General features: G+C 44.8%; 1 protein-coding gene across 2 annotated transcripts in view; it reads left to right on the forward strand.

Annotated features, from left to right (window-relative positions):
• LOC118770978 (5'-AMP-activated protein kinase subunit gamma-2) overlaps window positions 1-14,155 on the forward strand; it is a 79,789-nt gene extending 65,634 nt beyond the window's left edge. For both annotated transcript variants that reach the window (XM_036518782.1, XM_036518783.1), the window contains 10 exons: window positions 2,520-2,601; window positions 6,553-6,611; window positions 7,592-7,637; window positions 7,769-7,823; window positions 8,752-8,878; window positions 9,984-10,149; window positions 10,283-10,320; window positions 10,935-11,081; window positions 11,473-11,566; window positions 13,312-14,155. In XM_036518782.1, coding sequence (XP_036374675.1) covers window positions 2,520-2,601; window positions 6,553-6,611; window positions 7,592-7,637; window positions 7,769-7,823; window positions 8,752-8,878; window positions 9,984-10,149; window positions 10,283-10,320; window positions 10,935-11,081; window positions 11,473-11,566; window positions 13,312-13,343 — 846 coding nt within the window. In that variant the 3' untranslated portion in view covers window positions 13,344-14,155. The remainder of the gene's footprint in view (window positions 1-2,519; window positions 2,602-6,552; window positions 6,612-7,591; window positions 7,638-7,768; window positions 7,824-8,751; window positions 8,879-9,983; window positions 10,150-10,282; window positions 10,321-10,934; window positions 11,082-11,472; window positions 11,567-13,311) is intronic.
• Window positions 14,156-16,338: the final 2,183 nt, after the last annotated feature.

The following is a 16,338-nucleotide window of genomic DNA, read 5'->3' on the forward strand; positions in this document are numbered from 1 at the left end:
ATTGAGAACGCAAATAATGTTGTTAATGAGTTGAGTACCTGGATACTTATTAACATTTGAAAAGAGTGAACCAAAGTCTTAAGTAACCATAGTTTGCATTTCTGTTTTTAACCTGAATGGGTGTGTCAGTAATGTGTAATCCTCCCCATCCTCAGGCAATCTGCACGCCAGTATGTGAATAGCTAAACCAGTCAATACTTTATTATATTTGACTACTTGTCAGATTAAATATGGTGTGTCTCTCAATGCTAAATTAATATTCTTTATTGGTTTTTGACAGCCAAACTAAATCATGTTGTTGCAATACCGGTTGTATAGCACAGGTTTGAAATTATCTTCTGTTGTACTGTGTGTTTGAATAGCATTGAGATTAATCAAAATGGATCTTTGATGAGTGTATTCTGAGGGTGTGTTGTTGCATGACAACTGTTTGGTTAGAGAAGAACTACAGAGATCTCTGCAATAGTACAGAATTGTGAGAGACCTGAAATTGCAGCAGAAATCTACTGGTTTTGCCTTGCTGAATTGGTATATTTAGTAGTTTAGCCTTTAATGTTTAATGAAAGTGTTAATGTTTAATGAAACCGGGAACAAAATTGTCTTAATATCAGACAATTAAACACGCCACTTAATCACATATGACTTTACTTTTTGAATAGCAAGTTCCACTGTGTATTCTAGACCCCCATGATGCGATTCAGAAGCAAAAACGTTGTAATTATTTTATTCATTTTTGGTATCAAGAATCATACTGAAATGCAGTCACAGCTGTAAAGTGTTTCTTCTTTCCCAGATTTAAGTCACAGCTGCAATGTTTTCAGGCTTCTGGGGAATGAAGGGTTATTGTCTGTTCTCTCCTCCATTTCTCTCAGAACCCCAGCCAAACATCAGGACTTTTTCTACAGTTTTTTTTTTTTCCACTTGATTGGTTATTGTGCCATCAATGCTGCTGAATATTTTATGGCTCCATGATAAACAATCCTCAAGGCTTTTATCTCCTGCTCATTCCCTCCTCATTTGATTATCACACGGACGCAAACATTTGCATTTTGAGGAGCGTGCTGATAGAGAGAACGGATCGTGCTCTCCGCCAAAGGACCGCAGAGCAATTGAACAGAGCTAGAAGTCACAGCACTGTAAGGTTCCTTTGCCCTACAAACAATCAACAGGCAAACGAAACTAAATGAGCCGTTCTCATGTGTTCAGTGCATACGTTTGAAATGCGTGTTGTGACAATAAATGTCTTGGAAGGAGGTCCTTTATTTAGCCCTCTGTAATAGCTTTTTTTAAGAGCGTAACAACTCCTTGAATGACCATGAGGTGGACGGTCATTACTGTCCTCTGTGGTCACATGGTCTCAGGAGGTCACAGTGCTTTGAATATGAAGGGTGTGTTTTACTGGAGTGATTATGAGCGGTACCACTTGAATGCCCTGCTGTTCTTTCAAAGGGCTTTGGCACCATTTTTTCCTGAGTTAAAAAAAGTCACATTCCTCTTATTAGTCAATATGTCCTCCGCACCTACACCCCGCTGTGCAGCTTGCTCTTAGATGGCTGTGCTTGGATTGATTCCTGTCACATCCCATTGGTTTCTACCCTGTAAGAATTCTACTGTGGATCAAACCATGGACCCACAGCAGAATCAGTTGCATCGCCCGAATATGGCACATGAGCACAATGCAAAAACTGTGTGGTTATGGTTAATGAATTTTCATAAGGACACTTTGGGTTGGTAGCTGTGTTGCAAGAACAAAAGGAGATATAGGAATGGTGTAGAAGAATTCTGCCCACGAGCAGTGACCCCAGATCAGCCTTAGATGTTTGTAGATAATGTGTGGGGGTCACGGATGAGACTCGGTGGCCTGATTCTGGATTAGTTGTTGGGGCGGAAAGCAGGATGCGAAGAGCCTGGGAAACAGGGTGCAGGAGGGAGAAACTGTGAACTGTATCACCACTGTGGTCTTCACTGATCAGTGGCCTGGCTGATCGGTGCAGCGTTTGCATAGATAGGGGCCCCTCCTCCTCCTCGGTGTCTCAGGGTGCATGTAATAATAAGTGGGGTAAGAGAGGAGCTGTGGAGACATGGAATATTGTTAGAGTGTTTGTATCCTTTAGAGCCAGTTAGATATATGTTTATTTTATGAGTTACTATTTATACGTTTTCATTTCAGTGTTTATGTAAAGCAGCACTTGACTGTATGTCCACAACAAATTGTCCTGTGGGGAAATCTGTGTTGAATCTTAAAAAAATAAACTGTGTTAAAGTGAAATGTGCAGTTCCGGCCCAGTGAGCTTCAGCAGAAACACCGTTCCCTTTCAAAAAGTCTCAAGGAATTTACATACTTTCGGAACAAATGGTTAACCTGACTGAAGGGCGGTTAGAAGCGAAGGTGAAAATAAGTGGGAAGACTCGGCTCCTCTGCTGAATATGCAATTCAAACCCGGATGATAATGAGCGTGATTCTCACACATTTCTTCTGTGTGAAGTTTTTTTTCCTCTCTCCACCTTAAATCCCTCAGGTTAAGAAGGCCTTCTTCGCCCTGGTGGCCAATGGGGTTCGAGCTGCTCCCCTGTGGGAGACAAAAAAGCAGAGCTTTGTAGGTAAGGAGCTTGTGCTGGGTTCGGATATCAGTGACGGAGGAAACCGCCACCTGTGTGACTTTCTGATGATTTGGCTAATTCTGTCACTCTGTGTTTCATATTCAGTATAATCCCAGTATATCAGTATCTAGTGTAATGCTGTGTCAGTGTGATGGGGCTTTGAAGTGGAATCACAAATTAAAAAGTGTGGGGGGGAACCCCTCCAGTCAATACCAATGAATAATTTAAAGGCACCGGAGATTGTTCTATGAGAAAGTAAAACCCAGGGGAAGTATTTGGCTGGACCAAGTCAGTTTAATTCAGCCTCATAAGGGCCATTTATGTGCTGCGTGCTTGAAGCATCCACCCAAACATTTTTTTCAAGCTGAGATTTGAGCTGATCTCTCGCGTAAGATGCTTCATCAATCAGACCCATCGAGGCTCTCTAACCCCTATAACAACACCCTGATGGAGCCATTGTTTTCGCCGTCAGAGCTCTACAAAAATAACTGCATATTGAGCAGGATCGTCTCCCTGTCAGTTTCATTACACCGCCATGTGTTGATAGGGGCTCTGTCAGCGACTGCTCTAATGCTTCACGACAGCGCGCCCTGCACAAATAAAAAGTGCACCGGCAGGCCGAGGCGGAGGAAATTAAACGTGCAGCGTGATGAACGGGAAAATCCTGCAGGTGCTCCTGCTTACGAGCTGGCTGGTTTCTAATGAACCTTCAGCAGGTCTTGCACAGACACAGCCTTCGGGCAGGAGTGTACAGAGCATGGTGTATGTAGGTAGCAGTGCACAGTATTTCTGAGTCCCCCTGATAAACTGTTTTGGAGACAGGCTTTGTTTGGCCACCACACTTTCTTACTTTTTCATTGGACAAAACCTAAGCTGTTGGTGACATTGAACATAAAAATTCAGACACTTTGTTTCAGCTAACAAATATCCAGTTTTTGTTTATAATTACCAAAGTGGCAAAGATTCACAGGTTTCAGGTCCACCCTAGACTTGAGCTATTACCTCTTTATATTTTGAGGTTCACTTTTTGTAGAAAGGTAAATATTTCAAAAGTGAACCCAGGGCAAGTGTTTGGCTAGACTTCTCCAGGACCTAAGAAATAGATGGCCCTCCGAATTAATTGAAAATGTTTTGTCACATCCAACTGAATGTACCCAGGCTTAGAAAAAGATCTAGGCCCCATCTAATTAAGCACATCAGCCCTGCCTTGTTCAGCCAGGCTTGCATATCGTACATCTGAAGGCAACCGCGCCCCAACATGAGATGCATGCGCATGTACCGCCCCTAACTGCTTGTATAGTTATGAGATCCCACTGTGTGCTGCAGCATCACACAGCAATTAGAAAATCACGTACTGCAATCGAGGGGGCATGGCTTGTGATTGGCTGGCCGTTGCACATACGTTATCTCAGTTTAGAGCACGGTCGTCACCTGACACGCAGGTTGGCGGAGTCGGCTCGGTAATGAGGAGCAGAATCTGCAAACGCAGCCCAAGCTAAACCCGGAGGAGTCCCCCGGGGCAGGTTCTGACAGGAGCAGGTGACGGGTCCCCCGAGTTACCCCGACACCTGTCTGACTTTGACGGAGTCGCGTTGGGGGGGCGGGCCGCGCAGCGACGGCGCTCTGCCTTGTAATCACCATTGTTTTTAATGAGTGTTTTATGCTAATGCTAAGCGCGTGCTGTAGGAGCCATCTGCTCGGCAAGCGAGGTCTGTGTAAAGCAGGAGGCTGCACTGGCTCAGAGCGAAGCCAACAGGGACTGAGGCAGGAACTGTCAGACTCAGGGCTCTGTGTCCTTTGGAGCTGACGGTTTGTAGCGTAATTTAAGACAGGATTCGATCCAACCCTGTGAGTTTCATCTGAAGGACCCTTGTGGCCAGTTCACTTAAGCGGGTGATGTGTCAAACGAAATGAGATCAGTCATATCGTCTTTGTAGGGATCCAGCTGGTAAATGCAGGTTTAACATTGCAATGATAGCGAGAGAGGGGATACTATTCCTACGTCCTTTCTCAGTTCTGGGATTTTGCGCCGGACTAAATCGGCACTACCCCCGATATTTACGACATGAATTTAACCTCCACCCAAGCACGTAATTGCGTTTCCTATTTGCGATAACAATCCGCTATTACGTTTGTTTCGATCCAATGACCCTTCTGGTGAAGTGTTGCGCTGCACAATTATCTGTCGAAAAATCTTTTCGCCGGAGTAACGACCGTGTCCTATATTTAGGCTGTCTGGTCTTTTCAGTCAGAACAGAAATCTGTGCTTTGCAGACAGAAGGGTGGGGCTGAATTATTAATTGTGTCAGCATCAAACGAAAGCCTCTGTCTGTTGGAAACGATGACGTTCATATTAATACATACATGCTTAAATGCTTTTTGTTTTTCATATTTATTTATTTATCAGCCATGGGACTTATCTGACTGAGAAGTTAAAAACCGCCAGCGTAGAGGTAGGGGTGTGGTTTGCTCAAGCAGACCTGATCAATTTGGTGTACGCAGTATCTGCATATCGGCTGTTTGCACCGTTAGAGGATGCGGCCCCCCTATCTGCTGTCTTATCGCTTACAGAGCGCTGTTGAAGGCAGGCCGGTGCTCTCCCACGCATGCAGATACAGCTGTATCTCTACAGCCTCTCCCTTGAAACGCTACAAGTGTTGAACAAACAGAGATGAGGGGCCTGACGTCGGACTGCTCCGGTATCGATTTGGCGCTGGCTTTCAACCCCCTCCCCCCCCCCCTTAATTCATGCCCTCAGCAGTCCAGCTGATTTTAATCCCATGTGGCACCAGGTCTCCGTGGAGAGGGGCACTCTGTCACAGCTGGGGCAGCGTCATGGAGACGGATACATAAACATTCTTCCCATGTGAGGTGGAAGAAGGGAAGGGAAGATTCTCAGAAATGAAAAACTGCTGTAAATATAGCCGGCTGACGCCTCTCTCCCTCCCCCCCCCCCCCACTCCCTCTCTCTCCCCCCATTTCTCTCCCTCTTTCTCTCTCCTCTCTCTCCCTCCCTCTTTCCTTCTCTCTCCCTCTCTCCCTTTCTCTCTCTGTCCCTTTCTCTCATTCTCTTTTTCTCCCTCCCTCCCTCTCACTCTCCCTCTCTCTCTCACTCCCTCCCTCTCTCTCTCACTCCCTCCCTCTCTCTCTCTCTCTCACACTCCCTCCCTCTCTCTCTCTCTCTCACACTCCCTCCCTCTCTCTCTCTCACACTCCCTCCCTCTCTCTCTCTCTCTCTCACACTCCCTCCCTCTCTCTCTCTCTCTCACACTCCCTCCCTCTCTCTCTCTCTCACTCCCTCATTCCTTTCTTCTCTCTCCCTTTGTCTCTCTCTCTTCCTCCCTAGCTCCCTCTCACTCCGTTACTCCCCTTCTCTCTCTCTCCCCTTTCTCTCTCCTGTATCCCCGCTGCTGTCATTGGAGCGGTGCAGCCATTATTCTGTTTCTTCTTCTCCAGGGTTTCTGCACTGCTCAGATAAAGCAAGGCGTGAGGTGTAAAAAGGGAGAGCTACGCATTCGCCGAGTTCAGCCTCCAAAACAAGCCTTGCCTGAAAAGCACTGTTAAAAATAAAATCCATTTACAGCAGTTTTTTTTTTTACTTATTCATAGTGGAGGAGAATGCTCCCCTCTTCTCAGGCTAAATGGATGGTTGATGGGTGTTAGAGCAAGGTTCCCATATGTATCTGGTGTACATGAAAGTTAGGCGAAACCATTTCATATCATTCAGTTGTTCATATCTGTACTTGAAAAATATTTTGTTTTGCTTTTATGGATGAATGCCCTTTGTCCTTTGCCCTTTGCCCTTTGTATTGAAAAAGAGTTTGGTACAGGCTGACAGGAATATTTTATATACACTGTTTGAAGTGGCATGAACAACATAACCTTCCCTTTTACTGAAGTCCCCAAAACAGTTGCTGTTATACTCACTCTACTCTGTCTTTTTTGTTCCAGGAATGTTAACAATCACAGACTTCATCATCATACTACAAAGATACTACAAATCACCACTGGTATGTGAACATTTTACACGGTTTTCCCGCTGTAAAGGAATAATGTTTTCAGGACTTGCAGCCCCAAATAAAACAGGCTGATACTGCAGGGGAGTGTCACGGATCCCACTTGTTAAGTCAGAATGTGAGAAGCTGAAGCAGGGAAAGCTGCCGTGTGCTGGGATTACCCTAGTGCAGTGCATCAGCGCGGGTCGGCTTTCAGCCTGGCTCTTTATAGCAGTGGCAACCAGAGTCCATTTGCTGGAGTGCACCAGATAAAAATAACATGGAGGAAGCCGCTGTGCTGTAATGGCAGTAAATAAAGAACAGTCAGGGTTGCAGTAAATGTGCAGTGGCCAAACCGAATAGGAGCTGAAGCACTTTGGTGGGTCATCCTCTCTTGGGATGTAAGGGTACACAGACATCTGTACAGGCCCGTAATTAGCAGTGTGTGTGTGTGTGTGTGTACGTGTACATGTCCTGCATTTCTTGTTGCACACTTCACTGTGTTGATGTAGCACATCAACAGTGTTGAATTCTTCAGGCTTTAGGTGGAAGTGTTCTCTGGGTAAAGAGTTCCTTCCTGAAGAGTAATCACTCTCTCTCAGTGCTGGGATCCATGCACATTCGCTGATCAATGACAGAGTGAGCTCAGTAGGCCTGGATCCATACTGTTTCAAGATGGACTTGTTGAGCTTTGCTTTCATATAGGAAGAATTGAAATGAAAATATTTTTGCTTTGGATTATGAATTTAAGATGTTAATCTGAAAGTGAATTTACCACGCATGTCACGTATTCATTTAGTACACTCCAAACACAATTAAATCCACTATGGTTTACCGAGGGCTCTGTGCCTTAAACCAGTTTCATTTGCGCAATGGGATGAATTTTAAATGATAACTATAGATTAGATTTTAAACCATGACCATGACCAACAGAATCGTCAAAGTGATTATCACAAAAAAATGCATCAGTTGTTTTTTCTCCTTTTTTTTTCCAGGTACAGATATACGAGCTAGAGGAGCATAAGATTGAGACATGGAGAGGTGCCTGCCCTGTTTCATTTCATATCCTTACCTTTATTTTCTCATAATCACATTCTCTCTCTGAGACTGTCAAGTTATGTGTAATAGATCACATCTGTGTGAAATTCATTTTGACGTTTCCTCTCCTATAGAACTCTACCTTCAAGAAACATTTAAGCCCTTAGTAAATATATCGCCCGATGCAAGGTAAGACCTTTGTGAATCCATAAACAATACTGTGTGCAGATACAATACTGTGTGCAGAATATGTATGCTTTTCTGTTTAATGATCCTCTCTCTGAGCTGGGAGAAGGTTTTTGGTATGCAATCTGCAGATTTAGAAAAAAAACAGAAATCCATTTCTTTGAACTGAACACAAAGCCAGGACGTTGACTCAAGTTGACTGTGCTTTATCATGCGTGACCTTAGAAAAACATTCATTGTCTCACCTTTGGCAGTATTCAGGATTCATTTTTTGAGATGTGTTGGTGAAGCCTTTGGTCATAGAAGCAGCTTGAGATAAAACACCTCACTAACTCGCTAAGTCTAATCACTAGCTAAATCCAAGCCTCCGTAACCTCTCTAAATTCTTGCATCCTAGTTTTTGCTGGATGTGACATGTTTGTGTGCATGTGCATCCTTAAGAGTATGTTTATTTTTTCATAACACATTTTTAGTGTTTGAATAGCATTTGTGCTGATTATTTATTTTTTTTTTTTTGATCTATATGGATTTTTCTAAAGAGCCATCAAAAGCTCTTAATAGAGTAGCTGGCTGAAAACCCAGATTTCGGGTTTGATGTCAGGCCTCCCTTCCTGTCATGTTTCCAGAGTTCTAGTGTACCAGTTTGCCTGAGACCCATGTTTAATTAAAGCATTCAGCATTATTGCTCAGGAAATTATCGGGAAGTCTGCATAGTCAAGGAGTCTGTTTCTCCAGCATGAGCGATAACAACCCGCTGATAATTATGTGCTGTTGCGACCGCTGTGAGGCTGAGCAATGCAGCACTTGATAACTGGTAGTTCAAGTAAATATTTGTGAGGTTTGACTGAAAAGAACCCATTTAAAGGCTGAAAGGACAGTAGCATAGCGTGTACACACTGAGGACATGATTGACCTCCGTTTTATATCGCAGCATATTCGACGCCGTGTACTCGCTGATCAAGAACAAGATCCACCGGCTGCCCGTCATCGACCCGGTCACAGGAAACGCACTTTACATCCTCACGCACAAGAGGATCCTCAAGTTCCTCCAGCTTTTCGTAAGTAGGCCGACTTTATGCACAGTCCGCCTTTCGCCGACAAGTGCCAATTTTTTGTGTCTGAAGCTGAGGTACATCTCTCAAGCTTTTCACATAGATGGAAGACAGCCAGCTTTACTTTCCTTACATCTGACACAGACTGAAGACCCACCTCTTCACACTGTGTCTCAGTTCCACCTCAGTCCCCTCCCCCTAACACCTGCGACCTCTAGTATTTAATGTTTACTTACTTATGTAGGATTGGGTCTGTTTTTCCTTAGGGACACACTGGACCATAACTCACGGTAATTGGCTAGGTACTGATTTTGTGATAAATTTTGAAGAATTTGGCAAATTTCAGCCAAGTCGCATTAAAGACCTTTCTGTCTGTCTCATGCCATCCTCCAGCGCCTGTGAGCGAGGGGTTAATTTCCTCTGGCAGTCTGAGAGGCAGAAGGAGCACTTTGTTGGGATGTTCTGTCCCAGCTCCCCCCCTAAGAGGATTAGTGTAATCTACCTCATTGCCCCCTCCTCTCCTCTCCATCCTCTCGTATGGCTCCTCATATCACTGTGTAACTTACATAAACTTACCCGCTTTCCACATCTGCCCACAGATTCTGTGCCACTTACCTGCTGCAGTATTAGCTTTTTAGAGAGATATTGTATTCTGCTGTGAGATGCTGCAGTATTTTCAGTGTAACGTGCAAAGTGCATTTAATTTGTGGTTCATTTCCGAATAGTCCCTCATCAGATGTTGGCAGTAATATTGGTGTCTGCCTGGATTTGTTTGGATGCAACAGCCCACAGAGATGGAGATCTTCTATTTCTGGAGATATTAAAAATCATGACTCAGAGCTGTGCTGGAGGAAGGGGGAGAGGGACAGTGTGTGTGTGTCTGGGTGTGTCTGGGTGTGTGTGAGAGTGTGTGTGTGTGTGTGTGTGTGTGCGTATACGTGTGTGTGTGTACGTGTGTGTGTGTGTGCGTATACGTGTGTGTGTGTGTGTCTGCGTATACGTGTGTGTGTGTGTGTCTGCGTGTACGTGTGTCTGCGTGTACGTGTGTGTGTGTGTGTGTGTGTGTGTATGAGAAACCGAATGAGTCATACCGGTCCTGCTCTCCTCCCAGGTGTGTGAGATGCCAAAGCCCGCCTTCATGAAGCAGACCCTGGAGGAGCTGGGGATAGGTACCTACAGCGACATCGCCTTCATCCACCCCGACACGCCCATCATCAAAGCACTCAACATCTTCGTGGAGAGGAGGGTGTCAGCCCTGCCGGTGGTGGACGAATCAGGTGCGGACACTGCCTTCCAAGACAGTGCCACTGGAGTGTGTCACACTGACAGGATGACACATAACCATGTGACATGTGACATGTGACATGTGACATCAGGTCATCCTAAGTCTCCTTTCATTTTGTCTTTCAGGGAAGGTTGTTGATATTTATTCAAAATTTGACGTCATAGTAAGTACCTTTTTTAAATGTATTTGCTTTGCTCATTTCAGTGTGGCGTAGTGGTAAGGAGCAGGGCTCATAACCAAAATGTTGCACTGGGGAATGTTGTAGCTCCACTGCTGCTGTAGCCTTGGGCAAGGCACTTTACAATTTTATCCACTCATACACCTGGATATTTACAGAGGCAAATGTAGGTAACCTATGTAAATCTCTCTAGATAAAAAAACCTTTGCTAAATGACATAATATAATTTAAAGATATAAAAGGGCTGGTGTGGGTTGGATCTCAGGGGTGTTCAGTGAGTGGATTATTTGTGGTAAAGTTACAGAAAGGGAGCTGAGTTTTGAGTGTTATACCATTTTTTTTTTTTTGGTAAAACAGATCTAATGCACTCGTTATCTCTACCAGCTAGCTTGTACCTTGTCTGGCCAACCATTGAAACCTGCTCATGCAGCACCTCTAATACTGTTGGCTTTTTGCTTGTGTTGTACTCTTATCCAAAGCGACTTGCAAGTGAGGCAAAGTGTCTGCCAAATGAATAAATGTGAACATAAGTGCAATATTGTGTGTGTGGGGGGGAAAGGCTGCACCCCTTTGATCGGTGTGTCACTGACCGTGCGCAGAACCTGGCTGCTGAAAAGACCTACAACAACCTGGACATCACGGTGACTCAGGCCCTGCAGCACCGGTCGCAGTACTTTGAGGGCGTCATGAAGTGCAACCGGCTGGAGACGCTGGAGACCATCGTGGACCGCATCGTGAAAGCAGAGGTGAGCCCTCCCCCCCTGCACACACTTATGTTCTGCTGTGCCGGAAGTCGCTCTGGATAAGGGTGTCTGCCAAATGTAATGTAATATGTAATGACACTGTTGCATTGGACACCACATACAGTGGGATTTGTAGTGATATGTAAAAGCGCTTTAAGTCATGTGGCAGCACTTCTTGGTAAAGAGCATGTAGGGTTCTAGGACTGTTCTCTAAAATATGAATAAATCAAGCAATAATTGGAATGATCAGTAAAACACTCATTTTTAGCCTATATATCCAATTGGCAGCTGAAGTGATCAGCTTACTGGTAGAGGTTAAGTAACATTTCCCCTGAGAGCTGTAAGGCATGAGGTTGGCACAGATGTGATGCCAGGCTCTGTCCCGTGCCCGCAGGTCCATCGGCTGGTGGTGGTGGACGAGGGCGGCAGCATCGTGGGCATCGTCTCGCTGTCGGACATCCTGCAGGCGCTGGTGCTGAGCCCAGCAGGTATAGACGCGCTACATTCCTAGCCCACCCCCCACCCCCCACCCCGACCCACTCCTCCCCGGGAACCTGACCTCTGACCCCGCCCCCGCCCTGCGGGCCGCCACAGGTAGGGGTCAGACGTGGCACAACGGGACGCCCGTGGGCCGTGCCAGCTGTGGAGTGTGGTTTCTGCCTGGAACTGTGTGCCGTGCCAGTCAGATGCCAACTAAGAAAGCTCCCCCTCTGAAAATAGCAGGCAGCTGTCTCCCGTGCTATTTTAATAGTCCGCAGCAAGCTGAATGGATAAGGCTTCATTATTTAAATGACTAATTTAGCATCGTTGCCTGGTGCCCAGTTCATTTAAATCAGCTTGTAGCCAGTGAAGATTTATGAACCATCAGGCACAGCATAATGTCTCTGCTGCGTGGTTTTTATGTTGTTTGTACTACATGCTTAGTTGCTGTGACATCATTGCATCTTGCCTGCATGTGTTTTGACCAATCAATGCATTCGGACCTGCACATCATCATCATCATCATCATCATCATCATCATCATCATCATCATCATCATCATCAATACTCAACCTTCATCGCCAATATCCCCAAATGAATCGGACATGGGTCCTGAATATTCTGCTTAAAGGCCGTCTGTCTCTGTGCCGTGGCTCGTCAGTACCGCTGAGAAGCGCATGTGTTTATCATTTTTATCATCACCGCCGTGTTATTCGTTATAATGTGAGTCGCAGCTGTGGAGCCGCAGTACTGAGCCGGCGCCGCAGTGATGGAGGTTGTTAAAGGCAGTGATCGATACGCCAGCTGTCTGGAGCCCTGAGCCGCCACACTCCTCTCCTCTCCTCTCTCTGCTGTGTCGCTCTGCAGCCTCAGTAAATCACCTCCGCCATCCCAGCATGCCGTTCTCATCCCCGGAACAACAGAGGCATCGCTCAGGGCCGACTCCCATCCATTCCAGAAAATTATCAACGCCCAGCCTGGGCTTTCTGTGCACACACACATCACTCCCACCTCCGTCTGGAGCAATAACTCACTGTACCTGTTCACCACACTTATAGAAGAAGAGTCAGCAACTCAGAAGAACTCTCCAGTCGTGTGTTGTAGGCGTGTCTGTCCTGCAGTTAGTCTGCAGCCACTCGAAGAGTAGGATGGTCCCAGAGCACTGCGTGTCTTTGCTCTGTTGGAACTGAGGAGGAACAGCACAGATTGAGCTTGGGTGGCGAGCTTTTCCCTCTGCAGATGCATGCACTCTCATTGGTTGGATGATGTCATAATGGTGTTGAGAGAGCTATGATCGACTGTTCTGCAGTTGAGCAACTAAACATTGATGTCACATGTAATCTGCATGTTGCATCTTGGGATATTTCAGAGGAAAAGTCTGTATCATGTGTTTCTTCAAATTATCCATAGTCACAGGTGGATATTCCACTGCCCCCTACTGCTGAATAATAAAAAAAACTGCCTCATCCCAATGTGTTTGTATTGGGGAAAATATTGTCCCCCTTCAAAATTTGAAAGGTATCTCCACAACACAAAGTTTTAGAAGGAAGAAATCTACATTCTCATTTACAAAGTAAAACCAGAAAAATTTAACAAATTTCCCCTGATGCTTAGCAAACACTGAAGACAATTTTTTCGCTCTTATTTTCTCACTTAATTCAGATTTTAAGCCTTGTTTTTGCGGTAGGGGAGGCATGTCCTCCTCAGATATGCAGACTGACGGGCGTGGCTGTGTGTGCCTCCTCCCTCCCAGGCGCCAGCAGAAAGGAGAACGAGACAGAGTGACGCGGGACGCACGACGCTGCCGTTCGGGGACGTGGAGGCGGAGAGGGATCCGGGCCCTGCTTCCCAATCGTGCGCTTGGGAGAGGAAGTTTCGGGTCACTTCACCGGCGTGGGGGGTGGTCGTTCAGGACGGGAAGGGGGAGGGGCACTCTGCACTGGGGCGGGAGCTGGCCGATACGCCTTTTCTGTGTAAAAGGAACAGTTACAGTGTACACGCCTCGCTAGGCTTGAGACGTCACTTTCTGGACTCATTGGACTCCCTCTAAACATATGGATGAGGACTGGGCCTTCATTTGTCCTTATGTTGATTACACTTCACTGTTTACTTCTCAGAGTAAACGGCACGACACTTAAGTTTGCTGCATCATTCACAAAAGGTTGTTGGTTTAAAAGACATTTAGAATGTAGGAGGGCGGTCTAATCTAGACTGGGCAATGCTCACAGGCAGGCACTACAACCCCCACAATCCTTTGCGAGGATCCTGTGGGGCGGAATCCAAATTCACCTGATGTCACCGTGCCAAAAGGTGAGGTCGCTGCGGTTTTGTATCATTAGTGCCTTGCAACTACTGATGATGGCCCCATTTGTACCTGCTAGGGAAGAAGATTTTTAGCTACACTAATTAACTCATGGGAGTTTTTAAAATGCCAAAACACCAAGTAAATTACTGAACTTCTAGCCTTTGTTTCATTTTTTTCCCCTTTGAATCATAATTTTGGGCCTGAGTTTCCTGAAAGATGAGTTTTTGAATGTGCTGTGAAGATTGAGCTTTTTCAGAGAGATTATTTCTTAATAGCGACTTCTGAAAATGATTTCCTGGGGGTTGAGTTGGGGGGTTGGGGGGGGGGGGGGGGTAAATCGTGACGGCAAGTCTTCCCACCTTGTGCATGAAAGTAATAGTAAATGACTTATGTTAGAAACGGGCTGTGGGTGTTTCATTGTTGCACTGTTCCAGACTGTGGACTCAGAGCATGCATCGAAGACAACTCTCCGACTCCGCGTATTGTACTGTAAATAAGAAGAAACCTTCATATTGAGGAGACTTAAGTGCCAGAAGGTTTATTTTTTCTGTGTATGAAAAAAAAAAAAATGTAAAATCATGTTTGTATGACTGCAGATTTTTTTTTTTTTTTTGTAAATTGTATAGTGGTATGTATAGTTCATCCGGTTTCATGAATGGGAACGTTTTATCCACTTTAAAGTGTGCATTACTGGTATGCAGATTACACTATAACAATTTTTTATTATTATTTTGGTGATTTGATGAAAAATAAACCATGCTACTGAATCTTTTTACCTCTCTGGTATATGTATCTTGTATGTAGCGTACACAGTGCCACATAGTGAAGAATAGGTGGAATGCTATCCGTTTATGTAGAATAATACAAAGAAGGACTAGTGGTATGTCCTTAGATATTTCTCAATCAGAAGTCAGCAAGTGGCAGATTCATGCATAAACACCCTCTTTCCCATCCTAATTATTGTCATATTTATTTATGAGTCATTTGACTAATTATGTAATTTACCGCACACATTGGTGCAATATCCAGTGTTACCCCCTGCCCCCTCAGGAATAGTCTGACACCACTGCTTTCAGGACTTTCAGTACACTGCTGCCACTCAGTGGCCATCTTGTATATTACAGCAGTGTACCAACTGAGACTGAGGTTTAAAAGGTATTCAACCAAAATAATCCATGCATAACACTAAATTATGGTAAATTGTACAGTCAGATGGAAAGATGAGTGGATTGTCAGCGAAATGTTGGCTTGCTGAAATTATATAAATAATAATCTACATTTTATCAAGGTAATATTTAAGCAATCTGTGAAGTACTACTGCCTGATAATGTCCTCCGGTCATCAAAATAAGTCTCTTTCAGTCAGTGCCAAGCATGAAACCCAGATGCTAATCATGTAGGTTATGGTAGGTTTGTCTGGTTATTGTTTGACTGTTTTACAGGGCAGCGGTGTAGCATAGTTGTAAGGAGCAGGACTTCTAACGGAAAGGTTGGCTCTTATATTTGCTGCTCGGGTCCTGCTGTTGTACCCTTGGGCAGGGTAACTATTCCAGAATTGCCTCAGTAAATATCCAGTTTTATAAATGGGTAACATGTCAATAATGTAATGACTGGATAAGAGTGTCTGCTAAATGTAAAAAACAGTGACAGAGTGGCTTACATAGATTACTAACTCCTGTATGTGTCAACATAATGTGTGCCTCATATTTAAAAGTTGGGCATTACTTAAACACAAAACAGCACGATTCAAAGTCCCTTAACAGTTCTCGGCCTACATAGCTAGGAGACATGTTCCATCCTCAGTCGCCTACACTCACACTCAGGTTCAGCAATGCCAGATAACTAAACACACCAAGAATCAAACCGCATGCTATCAGTGGCCGTGTTTTCTCTTATGGTCCCATGGGCTGCCCTCCAAAATCACCTTCTTTTGTATAGAATAGAGTGTCTCTCCCTGATAAATGTTTTTATCGTGGCCTACACAATGCTTTAATAAAACAGGCATTTTAAAACAGCCTGAAATATTGTAGAGGTTGGTCCTACCTTGGTCTTGAAAGAAACATCTGCGACAATGCATATTGTGGCACCCTAGTTTATTTGAAGAGCAGACGACCATTCTTTCAGGTGAACAATGGCCCCTTTGGCCTTGGATACAACCGCACCGACGATTCTTCTGCCTTCAGGAGTAGCCATTGAGGGAGAGACTAGGGCTATGGAGAAAGCTCACTGGGAGGTAAACCTTGTAAAACAATAAGCAACTGTACAATCAGTGTACGATTCTGCTTTAAAATGATGTATTCTCAGTACTTTCGGGGCAATCTGTTAGCGGTGCTCATAGGCCCGACTTCTGTTGTTAACCGGATTCTGTCACCCGTTGAGAGCCCAGCCTCACAGCAATATGAGCTGTTAATAGCTGCTAGCAATATTTAAATTGATTGTTTGCAGCTGTCTTCATTTGCATAATTACTTTAAGTAA

This window comes from Megalops cyprinoides, chromosome 24, assembly GCF_013368585.1.
Source record: "Megalops cyprinoides isolate fMegCyp1 chromosome 24, fMegCyp1.pri, whole genome shotgun sequence".
Classification (NCBI taxonomy): domain Eukaryota; kingdom Metazoa; phylum Chordata; class Actinopteri; order Elopiformes; family Megalopidae; genus Megalops; species Megalops cyprinoides.